The following is a 15,463-nucleotide window of genomic DNA, read 5'->3' as shown; positions in this document are numbered from 1 at the left end:
CCAGCCACCCCACTTCGGAAAGCTGTTCCGAAGCGGGGAGGGGGGGCGGGGACACCTGCCCCAGCCGCCCCACTTCGGAAAGCTGTTCCGAAGTGGGGCGGCTGGGGCGGGGACATCTGCCCCAGCCGCCCCACTTCGGAAAGCTGTTCCGAAGCGGGGAGGGGGGGCGGGGACATCTGCCCCAGCCGCCCCACTTCGGAAAGCTGTTCCGAAGCGGGGAGGGAGGGCGGGGACATCTGCCCCAGCCGCCCCACTTCGGAAAGCTGTTCCGAAGCGGGGAGGGAGGGCGGGGACATCTGCCCCAGCCGCCCCACTTCCGAAAGCTGTTCCGAAGTGGGGAGGGGGGCGGGGACATCTGCCCCAGCCACCCCACTTCGGGAAGCTGTTCCGAAGCGGGGAGGGGGGGCGGGGACATCTGCCCCAGCCGCCCCACTTCGGAAAGCTGTTCCGAAGCGGGGAGGGAGGGCGGGGACATCTGCCCCAGCCGCCCCACTTCGGAAAGCTGTTCCGAAGCGGGGAGGGAGGGCGGGGACATCTGCCCCAGCCGCCCCACTTCCGAAAGCTGTTCCGAAGGGGGGAGGGGGGCGGGGACATCTGCCCCAGCCACCCCACTTCGGGAAGCTGTTCCGAAGCGGGGAGGGGGGGCGGGGACACCTGCCCCAGCCGCCCCACTTCGGAAAGCTGTTCCGAAGTGGGGAGGGGGGGCGGGGACATCTGCCCCAGCCGCCCCACTTCGGAAAGCTGTTCCGAAGCGGGGAGGGGGGGCGGGGACATCTGCCCCAGCCGCCCCACTTCGGAAAGCTGTTCCGAAGCGGGGAGGGGGGGCGGGGACATCTGCCCCAGCCGCCCCACTTCGGAAAGCTGTTCCGAAGCGGGGAGGGGGGGCGGGGACATCTGCCCCAGCCGCCCCACTTCGGAAAGCTGTTCCGAAGCGGGGAGGGGGGGCGGGGACATCTGCCCCAGCCGCCCCACTTCGGAAAGCTGTTCCGAAGCGGGGAGGGGGGGCGGGGACACCTTCTGAAGGCGGGCGGGGGGCGAAAGTCTTTGTCCCCCCTGCCTGCCTTCCCAGGGGCTTTTAAATCGCCTCGGAGAGCGGAGAAGTCCTCCGCTGTCCCGGGGTTTTTTAAAATGCTGGGGGTGGGAAGAAAAGCCCTTGTCCCCCCCCCCCCCAGCCTTCAGAAGAGGTCCGGGGACAGACTGTCCCCGGACCTGGTCTGAAGGCGGTTTCCCTAGGAACGCATTAATTGATTTTCAATGCATTCCTATGGGAAACCGTGCATCGCAAGACGAAAAAACCGCAAGACGAAGAGACTTGCGGAACGAATTAATTTCGTCTTGCGAGGCACCACTGTAAATAGCTCTGGCTGGTTCCCACTGATGGGGGGGGGGGAAATCTCACAGCCAGCCTGGCCTGGGGAGAAGAGGCTTTGGCTCCCATGCATTTGGCTTGTAGTTGTGACACTTTGGGGGCCAGCCAAGCCTAGGGACTCTGCCTCTTGCCTGCCTGCCTCCCTGCCTGCCAGTACCTTCATCTCGCCAAGCGACATACCCGAAAATGTGCGAGCTGAAGGCAGAGCTGGATGAAGCTGTCTGGGCTGGTGCGGCACTTCTTGATGAGGCCTTTTCCAAATTCCTTGAAGGGGAAGGCGTTGAAGTCTATGTCATTAGCCAGGGCCAAGGCCACGGACAAGGACTGCAGGATTACCTGTTGGCACTGTGGACAAAAGGGGAACAACAGGAGGCAATGAGGACACAGAGCAGACAGTAGGGGAAGCAGCAACCAACCGTCAGGGCTCACCTGCCAGGTGAGATGGCGCTCATCACAATTCCAGATGGGAGTTGCTCTCTTTGCAGCATTTTTTACCTTTGACACTTGAGATGTGCATTTTCAGCACGTACCTTATATATTTTTTGTGATTTTGGTTGGCTACTCTTAGTTTTTGAAACAGTTTTAATGCATTTTTAAACTGTTTTATTGTACAGTGGTACCTCGGAAGCGGCTGGCGCTGGGGGTTAAACCACAGAGCTTAGGACTCGCCGATCAGAAGGTCGGCTGTTCGAATCCCCGTGATGGGGTGAGCTCCCATTGCTCGGTCCCTGCTCCTGCCAACCTAGCAGTTCGAAAGCACGTCAAAGTGCAAGTAGATATATAGGTACCTCTCCGGCGGGAAGGTAAACGGCGTTTCCATGCGCTGCTCTGGTTTGCCAGAAGCGGCTTAGTCATGCTGGCCACATGACCCGGAAGCTGCACGCCGCCTCCCTCGGCTAGTAAAGCGAGATGAGCGCTGCAACCCCAGAGTCGGCCACAACTGGACCTAATGGACAGGGGTCCCTTTACCTTACCTCGGAAGCAGAAGTCCGTTCGACTTCCAAAACGTTTGCAAATCAAGGTGCGGCCTCCAATTGGCTACAGGAAGCTCCTGCAGCCAATCAGAAGCCTCATTGGACGTTTGGGTTCCAAAGAACGTTTGCAAACACTCACTTCCGGGTTTGCGGCGTTCGGGATCCAAGGTACGACTGCATTATAAATCATTGTAACCCACCCTGGGACCTTAGTTTGAAGGGCGAGTAAATAGTAATACTTGTTGCCATTGTTTTTCCTTTTGTATAGTAAGCCAGTTTCTACACAACTCACACTCTATTCCCCACCCAAGCATGATGCACTGTTAAGAGTTTAAGGACACCGTCTAGCCTGGCAAAAAAGGAGGGGGTGGGGAAGGGCCTGTAGGAAGTGTGACCTGGGGAGGTTCCTCTGCCCTGCTGTTTCCTCTGCCCATCATGTTTTTTGATGCAACTCTGTCACCAGAGGCCCAGGTGACATCTTTGGTACTGGACCCTTAGCTGCAGCCCTCCAGGACAGAAAAAGCCTGGCCATAGGTACCTTCCTGGTACCCGTTCATTACTTTTCTTGCACTGCGCAACCCCCTTTTTATTATAAAAATATTGAAAAGCATGGGGATAAAGATAGAACCATGTGTCACGCCACTTAAGCTCTTCCTCCAGGCTGTCAAAGAGTCAATAATTAGCATCCGTTGGCTGTGGTTGTTCAGCCAGATGTGGATCCACCCAATCTAACTCAGCCCACGTTACCATCTTGTAGCAGGCTTATCATGGGAGACCTTGTGAAATGTCTTCCTGGAATCAAGACATACTGTGTCCACAGCATTCCCACGATCTACCAAATTAGCAAGTATCAAAAAAAAGGAGGTAAGATTAATTTTGAATGATTTGTTATCCGTAAACTAAAGCAGGCTCCTAATAATTGACGCGTTCTTTTCTAAACGCTTGCAAACTGACTGCTTAAACATCTCCTCTAGATGTTTCCCCAGTTTCAACAGCAAGGATGACAGCTGCTGATTTTCCAGGACCTGTTTTCCCCCATCTTTTTGAAGATAAGGAGAAGCTTTGTCCATCCCCAGTCTTCCAGTGAATGGATAAATTCATGATTGTTACGGTGACACTTTTTCATTTTAAAAGCACGATCTGCCAATGAAACACTGAAAAATGCTCTGGGTGGAGGGGAGGAGGGAATACAGCTGTCATCAGCCAGCTCACATTGTACAGAACTGGCCACCAGCCAAGGATTACTGTGTGCAGCCAGCACTGCATCAAAAACCTCAGAAACAGTAAAGATGGGTGAAAGCCATGCTCACCTCGACAGAAAAGATGGAGATGGCTGCTGTTTCTGTATGTACCCTTAGCATACCGCAACAGTAACAGAAGGAAGAAACCTCCATCTCTCTTGGGCATCTCCAAGCTCCCACACTGCTCATAACCACATCTGTATCCTCTGGCACTTCCTCAGCTGAGCTTAGGCTACTCAACGCGGGTGGCGCTGTGCTCTAAACCACTGAGCCTCTTGGGCTTGCCGATCAGAAGGTCGGCGGTTTGAATCCCCACGACGGGGTGAGCTCCCATTGCTCTGTCCCAGCTCCTGCCAGCCTAGCAGTTCGAAAGCACACCAGTGCAAATAGATAAATAGGTACTGCTGCGGCGGGAAGGTAAATGGCGTTTCCATGTGCTCTGGCTTCCGTCACGGTGTCCCGTTGCACCAGAAGCGGTTTAGTCCTGCTGGCCACATGACCCGGAAAGCTGTCCGTGGACAAACGCGGGCTCCCTCGGCCTGAAAGCGAGATGAGCGCCGCAACCCCATAGTCGCCTTTGACTGGACGTAACCATCCAGAGGTCCTTTGGCTTTACCTTTACTCACATGGATTCATGTTGTCCTTCCTCAGCCAAGCTCACCTGCCTCAGTTTTTCTTGTCCCAATACCTCTCTGCACTCACCTCTGGTGGGATATCCCATTGTAATTTCTGAGGCGGGGGGATGCTGGAATCCATGTCCCCTTTGCAGTTCCCGTTAGCATCGTACCCCAGCATAAATGCATCTGTGGCAATGGTGTACTGTGGGGTGGGGGGAAAAGAGCGTCCGGGTGAGAACTATTTAGCTTTTCATCCCTGCATCCCTCTTGCCCCAAGCCCCCCCACCCCTTAGAGCTCACCTGCAGAGGTTCCAGGAGTCCTTGCTCTCAGTCCTTCACACCGCCCACCCCACCCCTCCCCTCCCAAAGTTGGGCTTTTACCTCCCAGAGATGTGCCACAATGGGGGCGTCAGCCCACGAATGCTCTGCATTGATGCCGGACTTCCCATTGCGGTAAACAATCAGCGTGAAGGATTTGTCAAACCACCTGTGGGGAAAACGGGCTTTGAGTGAAAGGATGGACGCCATCCTGCAAGCCTTACTCTTCGTGCCATGATGCCACTGCCACCCAAATATGTCTGTGAGGTCTCCCGGGATAAGGGAACCAAGAGAGGCTCAGCATGAGTCAACACACCGAACCTTACGGACCCCTGGCTGGTTCTCTCAAAGTGGGGGGACAGCAGAGAAAGAACCATGTGAATGCTCTAGTCATCCCATGTAAAAGAAGGGAGGAGTAATTGAAAGAAACGGACTACAGAGTGAGAAAATGATGCTCCAATCAAAACAGAAAATTTGTTTGCTAGGTGAACAAAGGGTTAGGACACATGGAGTTCCTTGTGCATTCCTAGAGAGGGCACTCTGTGAGGTCATATCCTCTGTTTGCCCAGGCAGGATGGGTAAAAATAGGAAGATAATTCTTACCACTTCCTCCCATCTGAGGAACAGTCTCTTTTTTTGTCATGTAGCTGTAGGGATAGGATGCAGGGTCTGTGCCCTCTTGAGGAGAGGCACCATCTTTGACCCAAACCATGTATTTTGTAACATAGATATTTTGCCTGACTCGTTTCACTGCCATTTTCCGCTTGAATCAAGCCTGCAACTTTATGTAAGTAAACACTATTTTTACATTTTTACATTACAGACTTCTGTCTTATTATTTTGTTTAGTGGGGTAATCCAGTCTGCCAAAGGCATCCTGGATAAATATAGAAAGCTACACAGCTTTGTCACAAGTTTCTTTGTTTTATGCTGCAAAGGATGGTATATATTTTTTAACTCTGCTAAACTAGACACTAAACTTACTCAAGTAAGAGGAAGGAGAATTCATAAATAATACACCCTACCCTACCTTCCAAATCCATCCCAACAAAAAGGAGAGCTAATCTGCCTTATAGCATTTACATCAGAACCCTCTCCAGTTCTGTTAACTCCAGGTGCCGGTGGAGAGATGACGATTTGACCCAGTGGGCCAAAAACCTGTCAAAGAAAAAGTAAAATTCTCTTGCATGAAGTGTGTGTGTGTGTGTGTGTGTGTGTGTGTGTGTGTGTGTTTTGTCAGGGACACTATGAAGCCCTATGAAGTGGGGTACAGTTTGTGGTAGTACTTGCAGGATGGAGACAAAAGAGCATGCGATGCAATTTTAGGCAGCCCACAGAGCACCCACCTGTCGCAGCAGCGCCCGTGCAAAAGGGACTTTGAGTAGGCATCCAGCGCCTGACTTGGATTGGGTCCCTGCAGCCCCTGCTCGCTGGTGTCCAGGGTGACGAAGAAGGCAGCTTTCTCCACTATGCTCAGCGACTGCTCATTCACCCCAGACCGGAAGTAGGTTTGGCGGGCCCGGGCCCAGGGGTCTCTGCAAAAAGTTAAGGGAACCATGACTTGGGGAGGTCTGCCTGTCACGGGACTGCCAGTTCGGGTGGATAACTGACTGGCTTGATGGCAGCAGGTGGGAAATCACTGCCCGTCACCTGGAATCTAAAAACCACTCTGTCTCCATCCTCTCTTTCCCCCCACCCAAAGTCTGCAGCATTTCGTGAAACTCAGTGAAGAAAGTAACAGCATTCCTCCAGCAGATCTCAACGATCAAGCTGAATGTATGCAGGACCCAATATGTTACAGGCTTTGCAAATTAATATAAAGGCCCTAAGTTTGGCTTGGTAACATATGGGCAGTTAAAAGTTTTTTCCTTATTCCTGACTGGACTCAAACATCTGAATGGCAACAGGTGGCCCATTCATCATCATCATTAGTATTATTACAGTGGTACCTCAGGTTAAATACTTAATTCGTTCTGGAGGTCTGTTCTTAACCTGAAGCGCCACTTTAGCCAATGGGGCCTCCTGCTGCTGCCGCGCCGCCGGAGCACAATTTCTGTTCTCATCCTGAAGCAAAGTTCTTAACCTGAAGCACTATTTCTGGGCTAGTGGAGTCTGTAACCTGAAGCGTATGTAACCTGAAGCATATGTAACCCGAGGTACCACTGTAGTATTATTATTATTATTAACATTTGTTTATCATCCTTCACTCAAAGGTTCCAGGGCAGTTCACAACAGAAAAATAGAAAACAAGACTACAAAATACACAATAAAACAAAAACAAACCAATAATCCCCTCCCACAAAAACACTTTAAAAGTCATAGAATGTTAATCAGCCAAACTCCTGGTTGAAAAGAAATGTTTTCGCCTGATGTCTAGGGGAGCCTCCCTGGTCAGAGCATCCCACAAATGGAGCCACCACAGAAAAGGCCCATTCTTGTGTTACCACACTCCACTTGTGGAGGAGGCACACGAAGAAGGGCCTCAGAAGTTGATCTCAGCGTCCAGGTAGGTTCATGTGGGGAGAGACAGTCCTTGAGGTATTGTGGTCCTGAGCTGTTAAGGCCTTTATAGGTCAACAACACTTTTAACTGTAGACATTAACAGGGTAAAGGTAAAGGGACCCCTGGCCATTAGGTCCAGTCGTGACCGACTCTGGGGTTGCAGCGCTCATCTCGCTTTATTGGCCGAGGGAGCCGGCATACAGCTTCCGGGTCATGTGGCCAGCATGACTAAGCCGCTTCTGGTGAACCAGAGCAGCGCACGGAAACACCGTTTACCTTCCTGCCGGAGCGGGACCTATTTATCTACTTGCACTTTGACGTGCTTTCGAACTGCTAGGTTGGCAGGAGCAGGGACCGAGCAACGGGAGCTCACCCCGTCGCGGGGATTCGAACCGCTGACCTTCTGATCGTCAAGTCCTAGGCTCTGTGGTTTAACCCACAGCGCCACCCGCATCCCTTATTAACAGGGTAGTGCAGAGGAATATCAGTGAAGGCTGAGTATGTCTCAAGTTCTTGCCCGCCCCAAATCACTTGGGTTGACCAAAGTCTTGTGTGACCAGAGTCAAGTGAAGGGAGTTTAGGCTCACCTGTCAGCCGCAGTCAGGGCACCCAGTTTTTCCTCGCCAGGCAGAGGAGGCGTGGGGTCATCTAGGATCATCTGGAACTGTGCCTGAAGCTCGCGTGGGCGCATCAGCCTCCCGTTGTGGTATAGCCAGACCCGGAAGAAGCGGCCAGCATGGTACACTGCAATGTGCTTGCTATCCCTCAGGTGCTGGATGGTGTCTATGGAGCGAGGAGCATCACATCAGGAGGGTTCTGCAGCCTCAGATCAGATTCCCAGAGGACCATCCACACCATACACTTAGGGAGACCTCCCCCAGAACCCTTATCCAGCCACAATTCCCAGGATTCCTTTGGGGTGAAGCCATATTATTAAAGTAGTATAGGAGCACTCTAAGGTGAGGGTGCGATGGTGTGGGGTGCCCCACACAATCAAGACAAGGCTGAAGCTGGTGCCTGGTTTCCTCTTTGCAAATCCTGGTTGCCCATTTGATTTAATGCCACAAATGAAGCCACCTGGGTGTTAAAAACACCTGTGTCCAAAAAAAATGGTTTTGAACCATCGCAAATCGTACGTCCCCCTTCCCAAAGACTGTTCCCATTCGAGTTCCTGCAAAGCGCCGCCTGGCTCCAAACTCTCCTTGGGTGTAAACTTCCTTCAAGACGGTTGCCCCCATTAATAATAATAGTAATAGTAATAGTAATTGTAATAGTAATAGTAATAGTAATAGTAATTTTAGGCACCAGGTGAAAATGTTCCTTTTCAACCAGGCCTTTGGCTGATTAATATTCTACAGCCCTTTTTAATGTGTCTGTGGGAAAGGAGGGGAGGGTGATTGTTTTGTTATTTCGGTTTAATTATTTACTTGTGTTTGATCTTGTATTTTATTCTGTGGTGAACCGCCCCGAGATCTCTTGATGAAGGGCAGTATGTAAATTTAATAAGTTAAATAACAACCGCAAATAAGGAGCCGATCTGTCTGTTTGTCCCCCGTCCCAATGATGGGGGACAGTCAAAGAAATCACTGTGGGACGTAGGGGGCCAGTGTGCCAGTTTTATGTACGAATATTACAGATCTTAAGGATGGGCACAGAGACCTTAGGCCTAGCCTCCAGCATTTGCTCTCAGAGGGTACAGGCGCTCTGGGAAGCACCAGCTACAGCCTTGTTTGCCAAAGGACATTAATAGCATAAGAACCAGATGCCCAAGGGAAGCCCAGAAGAAGGCAGGCCCCAGTGCAACAGTGTTTTCCTCACTTGTGATTCCCAGTGGCTGGTATTCAGAGAGGCCTACTGCCTTAGGCAGCCGAGGGAGAACATAGCCTAATCTTCGTTTTACTGTTTCTAGACGACATTAGAGAATCACCACCCTGGCATCCAATGTTGGCAGACTATTCCCAGGCCAGATTCTCCCACCTTCACCCTAAATTCCACTCGGTGATCTATTCTAATGCCACCTGCTTCAGTGCCACCCATTCTGACTCGGGTCTCCCATCTACCAACTCTGTCTTCTACAACTTTGCCTACACAAAAGTCCTGGGAGAGTTCTCCCCAACTTAGAATCATAGAATTGTAGAGTTGGAAGGGACCGTGAGGGTCATCTAGTCCAACCCCCTGAAGTGCAGGAATCTTTTTGCCCAACGTGGGGCTTGAACCTGCAACCCTGAGACTAAGGGTCTCCTGCTCTACTGATGGAGCAACCTAAAAGAGGTGGAACGTTCTTGCCCTTTGAAATCACCTCTGCTGCTTGGCGGAAGGTGGGCAATGGAAGACATTGCCCTGTATCTGTTTTCCCATCCCCAGGATGCCCCTGCCGGGAAGTTAACTAAATTCCCTTCTCCTTGTAAAAGGTAAGGTAAAGAACCCCTGGATGGTTACATCCAGTCAAAGGCGACTATGAGGCTAAATCACTTCTGGCGCAATGGAACACTGTGACAGAAGCCAGAGCGCACAGAAACACCGTTTACCTTCCCGCCACAGTGGTACCTATTTATTTACTTGTACCAGCATGCTTTCAAATTGCTAGGTTGGTAGGAGCTGGGACACAGTAACAGGAGCTCACACCGTTGCGGGGATTAGAACTGCTGACCTTCTGTTCGGCAAGCCCGAGACGCTCGGTGGTTTAGACCACAGCGCCACCCACATCCCTTCTTGTAACAATTAAGGTTACAGAGAGGGTTAAATAGGAATGGTGAGTGCTTCCCAGCACCAGAGGTAACAATGAGTGTGGATACTTTAGGGTGATGATGTCGGGAAAGGAAGCAAGGGTTGCGAGAGCATCCTACCTCCCTCCATGCCTGGGACACGGGTTGTATTAAACATGCGTTCGTACTGAGCTGAGCACATGGGAAGGCCGCCTTGAATCATCAGCTGGAGAGGCGTGGGAAGCGAAGAGAGAGAAAGAGAGAGATTGAGGAGGAGATGTGCCAGCCAAATGACTTGGGGAAGAAAGAAAGAAAAATAAGGAGGGCAACCATCAGCTTTGAGCAACACTGAAAGTCCTTCCGACACAGAACTCAACCGGGTAGGCAAAGCTCAGATTGCAAATTCCAGGGTGGCATTCCTGATTTTGTAACCCACAGGCTGCAGGCAAGGCAGGGTGCAATAGATCCTTGCTGTAAGAAGGAGCGAGAGAAAGACTGTAGCGACCACCAGACCAAAGAACTTCAAAATCCAGTAAGAAGTTCTGAAATCCCAGAAATACAAAGTGTTGAAAAAAGGTGTTAGGACCTGGACTAGGTCAGAAAACCCACCAAGAGACACCATGAAGCAGACTCGCCCTGCAAAAGGCCCCACAGTGGGTGGGGGGGTGGAGTGTTTCATAAAACCCCCTGATTCACTTACCCTTCCCCACCCCAGGCAACCGGGTGGTATTGAAGAGACGTTCCCATTGGGCCGCACAGAGGGGGATGAAGGAATTTGGGGTGATGTTCTGTTTTCAGATGGGAGGCAAGCTCAGGTTTAGATGCAGGGTTTGGGGAACCAAACATGGAAGAGCTCTGCGGTTATTTTTAAGACGCTCAGTGAACCTAGCTTGGTTGAGGAACTTAACAAAAAATTAAAAATCCAGACGTAAATACATTTCTTAAAAGGAGGGCTGGAATTATAAAACATGTGGAAATTCCAGGCCAGATACTAAGAAAGAGGAAACTGCAAATGCATCCTCACATGTGTGTAGCTTTGATTAGGAGGAGGAGTTTGGATTTGATATCCCGCTTTATCACTACCCTGAGGAGTCTCAAAGCGGCTAACAATCTCCTTTCCCTTCCTCCCCCGCAACAAACACTCTGTGAGGTGAGTGAGGCTGAGAGACTTCAGAGAAGTGTGACTAGCCCAAAGTCACCCAGCGGCTGCATGTGGAGAAGCGGAGACACGAACCCGGTTCCCCAGATTACGAGACTACCGCTCTTAACCACTACACCACCCTGGCTCTAGTAGCATGAGTGGCAAGCAGACCATTGTACACAGCACCTAGGGCAAAGCTTGCTCTCTGCCCAGGTGGGAAACTTCAGGCATAACACTGGCAGCTTGGGTTCATGTATAAGCCGGTCACCTCCAGCCCTGCCCTCACCAAGTAGCCTCTCTGCTACTTGTTTCTGTGCTGCCTGCTTCCAAAAGACCAAAGCAAGCACAGTGGAGAAGAGTGCTGGATTTAAGGGTCAACGCAAAACACTCACAGTGGAGGGATTCTGCTTTGCTTCAAGTTTATTTTTACTTTTCAATAGCTGTGGGAGCTCCATTTTGCACCAGATCGGGAGCGCTGGAGGGAGGGTGTTTTGTCCTCCCCTGCCCCCCACCATGCTGCCAGTCAAGATTAGACCTCAAAGTTGCTATTAGGCCTATGGTGAGGCGATGGTGTAGGACAGGCATAGGCAAACTCAGCCCTCCAGATGTTTAGGGACTACAACTCCCATCATCCCTGACCACTGGTCCTGTTAGCTAGGGATGATGGGAGTTGTAGTCCCAAAACATCTGGAGGGCCGAGTTTGCCTATGCCTGGTGTAGGAATATGGATTCCTTTATCCCAGGGGCTTAATGTGGTCCTCCAGGACACACTATCTCGCTCTCTGAACTTTCCCCAGGCCACACTCCTTGCTGGCCCTGCTTGACCTCCCTGAGTGTTTTGACTTGGCTAGACCACATCCTTGAACTCTAACGCCTTTTGCTTGTCCAGACGAAGGACAGAGAGGGCTGTGTGCAGAAACAAAGCCTAGTGTACAAACGTAAAATTTGCATATGTTGTCCTGCCCACTCTTGCTTCTGGCCCCGCCCACCTATCACATGCGGCCCTTGGGAGGCTGCCCAGAATGGCATAGGGCCCTCAAACTGGAAGGGTACCCCATACGGACTTTATGCCCAGTGCCTTTTGCAAGTCACTGTCTCTCAGCTCAGCTTAACTCACAGGATTCCCCATCCTGAGCTCCTTGAAAAACGGGTGGGATGCAAGAATATTAAATAAAGAGCAACTCTACGGGCTGTTGCTATGCCATAGCCAGCAACGCTGGTGTTTGCCAGCCCAGGAGTCTTAGTCCATCTTACAAAGCCAACAAAACATTCTATATCTACACTTTGCCACAGCCCAAGTTCTTGTCTTCGATCCTGTTTGCTCCTTTTGCAAGCTCGGCCACTCACAGCATTGGACCAGGAAGAGAAAACAAGGAGAAGGAGCTAATTGCACTCCATTGCAATGTAAGGTGCAATTTAATGCAGGGGAAGGGTGGTTTAACAAAGTGAAGTGTACTAGCAATAGAAGCACCCTTGTCCCACTTTAATGGCCACAGCTTCCCCCAGAGCATCCTGGGAACTGTAGTTAGTTGAGGTTCTCCTAACCACTCTTGGCACCCTTTAAAAACTACAGTTCCCAGGATTCTTTGGAGGAGGCTACGACTGTTGCATTGCTAGAAGAGTGCTTCAAAGGTATGGGTGTGGTCTGGGTTTATACAGCTACACTAGCCAACTAGGCACCTGCTATGCTTCTATCCTACACACACACACACACACAGCAAGTTGACAGCAACCCCATTCGTCCTACCAGTGGCGTAGCGTGGGTTGTCAACACCCGGGGCAAGGCAAGTAATTTGCGCCCCCTAACCCATGGATTTGCGCCCCCTAACCCGTGGATTTGCGCCCCCCAACCTGTGGATTTGCCCTAACCCCAGATGTTGCGCCCGGTGTGGCCGGCCCCCCCTGCACCCCCCACGCTACGCCACTGCGTCCTACTTCTCAATCTGACTTCCAGTTCCCCCTTTAGGGAGAGGGAGTTGACACTACCTACTGGGTGTGCCCTCCCATTCCATCATATACTTTGATCTCACTTACCGGTTTGATCTCTTCCCGAGTGAGTTTCCGTCGGTACAGCAACATGGCGTAGACGAGATTCCCAGCACGAGCTGCCTGGATCGGGGTTGGGGTTACATAAATGAAATCCTAAAAAAAATTTTAAAAAATGGTACGCAGAAAGTTAAAATTCACAGTGTGTTATATGTTGAAAGAAAATTGTATGCAAATGATGTACCGTTGGTATTTAACTCCCAATAAATTAGCAAAAAATTATAAAACAGGGTCAAATGTATGCCGGAAATGTAAAGAAAAAGAAGGCACCTTTTATCATATGTGGTGGAAACGTAAGGTAGTAAAAGAATTTTGGGAAATGATATATAACGAGTTGGAGGGAAAATGTTTAAAATAACCTTAAAAACCCGAAGCCTTTCTTTTGGGAATTCTAGGTGCTGAAATCCCAATGGAGCAAAAAAGATTATTTATGTATGTGACCACGGCTGTGTGGATGTTATTGGCTCAGAGATGGAAATAAGTCCTGACCAAAGAAGCATGGCAGATCAAATTGACGGATTATGCTGGAATGGCTAAAATGACCAGAAGAATCAGAAATCAGGAAGACCAAAATTTTAATTATGAATGGGGGGAATTTGTAATTTATCTTAAAGACCATTGTAAACAGTTAAAATCATTAGTAGGATTGGAATATCACTTGTACAGTGGAACCTCTGGTTAAGAACTTAATTTGTTCCGGAGGTCCGTTCTTAACCTGAAACTGTTCTTAGCCTGAGGTACCACTTTAGCTAGTGGGGCCTCCCGCTGCCGCCGCGCGATTTCTGTTCTCATCCTGAAGCAAAGTTCTTAACCCAAGGTACTATTTCTGGGTTGGTGGAGTCTGTAACCTGAAGCATCTGTAACCCAAGGTACCACTGTAGTTTAATGGTGAATTTTGGAGACAATGGAGAGATAAAAGATTTGGATTATTATAAAAGGTGCAGGAGGAAATGATTGACAATGGGGCCCACAAAGGGCAAGAGGAAAGCACAAGAGATTCCTTGGAACTTTGTTTTTATGTTGCATGCTGGACTGTAAAATTTTAATCTGAAAAACCAAATAAATAAATATATATATATTTAAAAATGGAACGCAGAAAGGGTGTGGGTGTGTCAGCAGAGACTAAAGAGAGGCACCCCTCCCCTCCCAAAAGCTTCTCCCAGCGTCTGAAACTCACCATGCCATAATAGTTGCTATTTACCATCAGGGGGCCTCGGCTACGGAGATAGACGTACTCTTCCCACCAGTCACTCACCTGGGCAAGGTATGAGGTTCAAAAAGGAGAATTAAAAAGACCCACACATTCTCCATGCGCAGCACAACACAGCTGAAGGAGCTGCCCCCTGCCCCGCCCCGAAATCCCATTTTAGGGACCACTCACATAGTTAGATGCCCACCAAGACTTAAGTTTCAGGTACCACTGCAAGCGCGGTCCCAGGGTCCGTTCAAAGTCACGGGCGAGACCCGCCATCCGCTGGAACTCTGCATCTGTTTTCAGGGGTCGTACGGACTCGAGAAACTAGTGGGGGGAGAGAATTATGGGATTAGAAGGAGGCCATGTTTGGTATGGGTTCTGCAATTGCTCTTGCTCACAGCCTCACATTCTAGAGAACTGTTGTTGTGCGTTGCTTGCTCTTGGGCAATCCTCTGCAAAGGCCCTTTCAACAGGAAAACCCCGTAGAACTGAAAACCAAGGTCCCCGTGAATGTGCGGCCATTCGAAAGAAGATTGGAGGATGAAATTGATGGACTATGCAGAATTAGACAAACTAACAGGAAGAATTCGAAACCTGCGGAACCAGAGATTCACAGAAGATTGGTGTAAATTTACGGACTATTTGAAAAGTAATTGTGATGACCAGATTACATTTGTAGGTTTGCAAGAAGTTTTGTGAGGTGAATAATTTGAATTATTGCATAGTTGGATAAAAAGGAAGACGTTAGTTAAGATAATTAAAGGCAATATGAATTTAAGAAATGCAGAAGAAATGATAAAAATGGGGGGTCATCAGAGGTGATGGAAGTCCAAAAAGACTGTATAGGATGTGAAACTTTGTGGTATGTATGACAATTAATATGTTCAAAAATGAATAAAAATTATTTAAAAAAAAAAAAAAGAATGTGCGGCCATTCAGAGAGAGGGAAAAAGAGTGCAGAGGTTTCATATCAGAAAGTACCCAAACCAGGCACCCGCAAACTCGGCCCTCCAGATGTTTTGGGACTACGATTCCCATCATCCCTGACCACTGGACCTGTTAGCTAGGGATGATGGGAGTTGTAGTCCCAAAACATCTGGAGGGCCGAGTTTGGGGGTTCCTGATCCAAACGTTCAATCCTCCACTTTCAGCCTGATGTGCTAGGAAAGCAGCGGCATATACTTTTTTTTTTGTGCATCCTCAAATCACAGCAGGAAAGGAGAAACGAAACCACACTCACCCTCTGCATGGTGTCCTTGAGGGCTGGAACAGGCAGGCGAGGCAGCGAGGCTTGGTAGCTGTATAGCATGGGTTTCCGCCCAGCAAAGATTTTCACCAAAGCCTGTGATGGGGTGG

At 49.9% G+C, this 15,463-nt stretch overlaps 1 protein-coding gene across 4 annotated transcripts in view; it reads right to left on the bottom strand.

Moving 5' to 3' along the window:
• Window positions 1-15,463, bottom strand: part of CPT1C (carnitine palmitoyltransferase 1C) — a 67,359-nt gene that overhangs the window by 19,737 nt on the left and 32,159 nt on the right. For 3 of the 4 annotated variants that reach the window (XR_013390444.1, XR_013390445.1, XM_077917410.1), the window contains 10 exons: window positions 15,348-15,449; window positions 14,294-14,431; window positions 14,090-14,167; window positions 12,901-13,008; window positions 10,426-10,513; window positions 7,608-7,803; window positions 5,865-6,053; window positions 4,583-4,688; window positions 4,287-4,403; window positions 1,550-1,714 (listed from right to left, as the gene is read on the bottom strand). Coding sequence is in view for 1 of the 4 variants with exons in the window: in XM_077917410.1 (XP_077773536.1) it covers window positions 1,550-1,714; window positions 4,287-4,403; window positions 4,583-4,688; window positions 5,865-6,053; window positions 7,608-7,803; window positions 10,426-10,513; window positions 12,901-13,008; window positions 14,090-14,167; window positions 14,294-14,431; window positions 15,348-15,449 (1,287 nt within the window). In the remaining 3 variants the exon portion in view is untranslated. Of the gene's footprint in view, window positions 1-1,549; window positions 1,715-4,286; window positions 4,404-4,582; window positions 4,689-5,864; window positions 6,054-7,607; window positions 7,804-9,866; window positions 9,952-10,425; window positions 10,514-12,900; window positions 13,009-14,089; window positions 14,168-14,293; window positions 14,432-15,347; window positions 15,450-15,463 lie in introns of all 4 variants that reach the window. The other variant, XR_013390446.1, reaches the window with a different exon arrangement.

Source organism: Podarcis muralis, chromosome 13 (genome assembly GCF_964188315.1).
Source record: "Podarcis muralis chromosome 13, rPodMur119.hap1.1, whole genome shotgun sequence".
Taxonomy (NCBI): Eukaryota; Metazoa; Chordata; class Lepidosauria; order Squamata; family Lacertidae; genus Podarcis; species Podarcis muralis.
The sequence above is the reverse complement of the archived record's forward strand: the minus strand, read 5'-3'. Positions and strand labels throughout refer to the sequence as shown.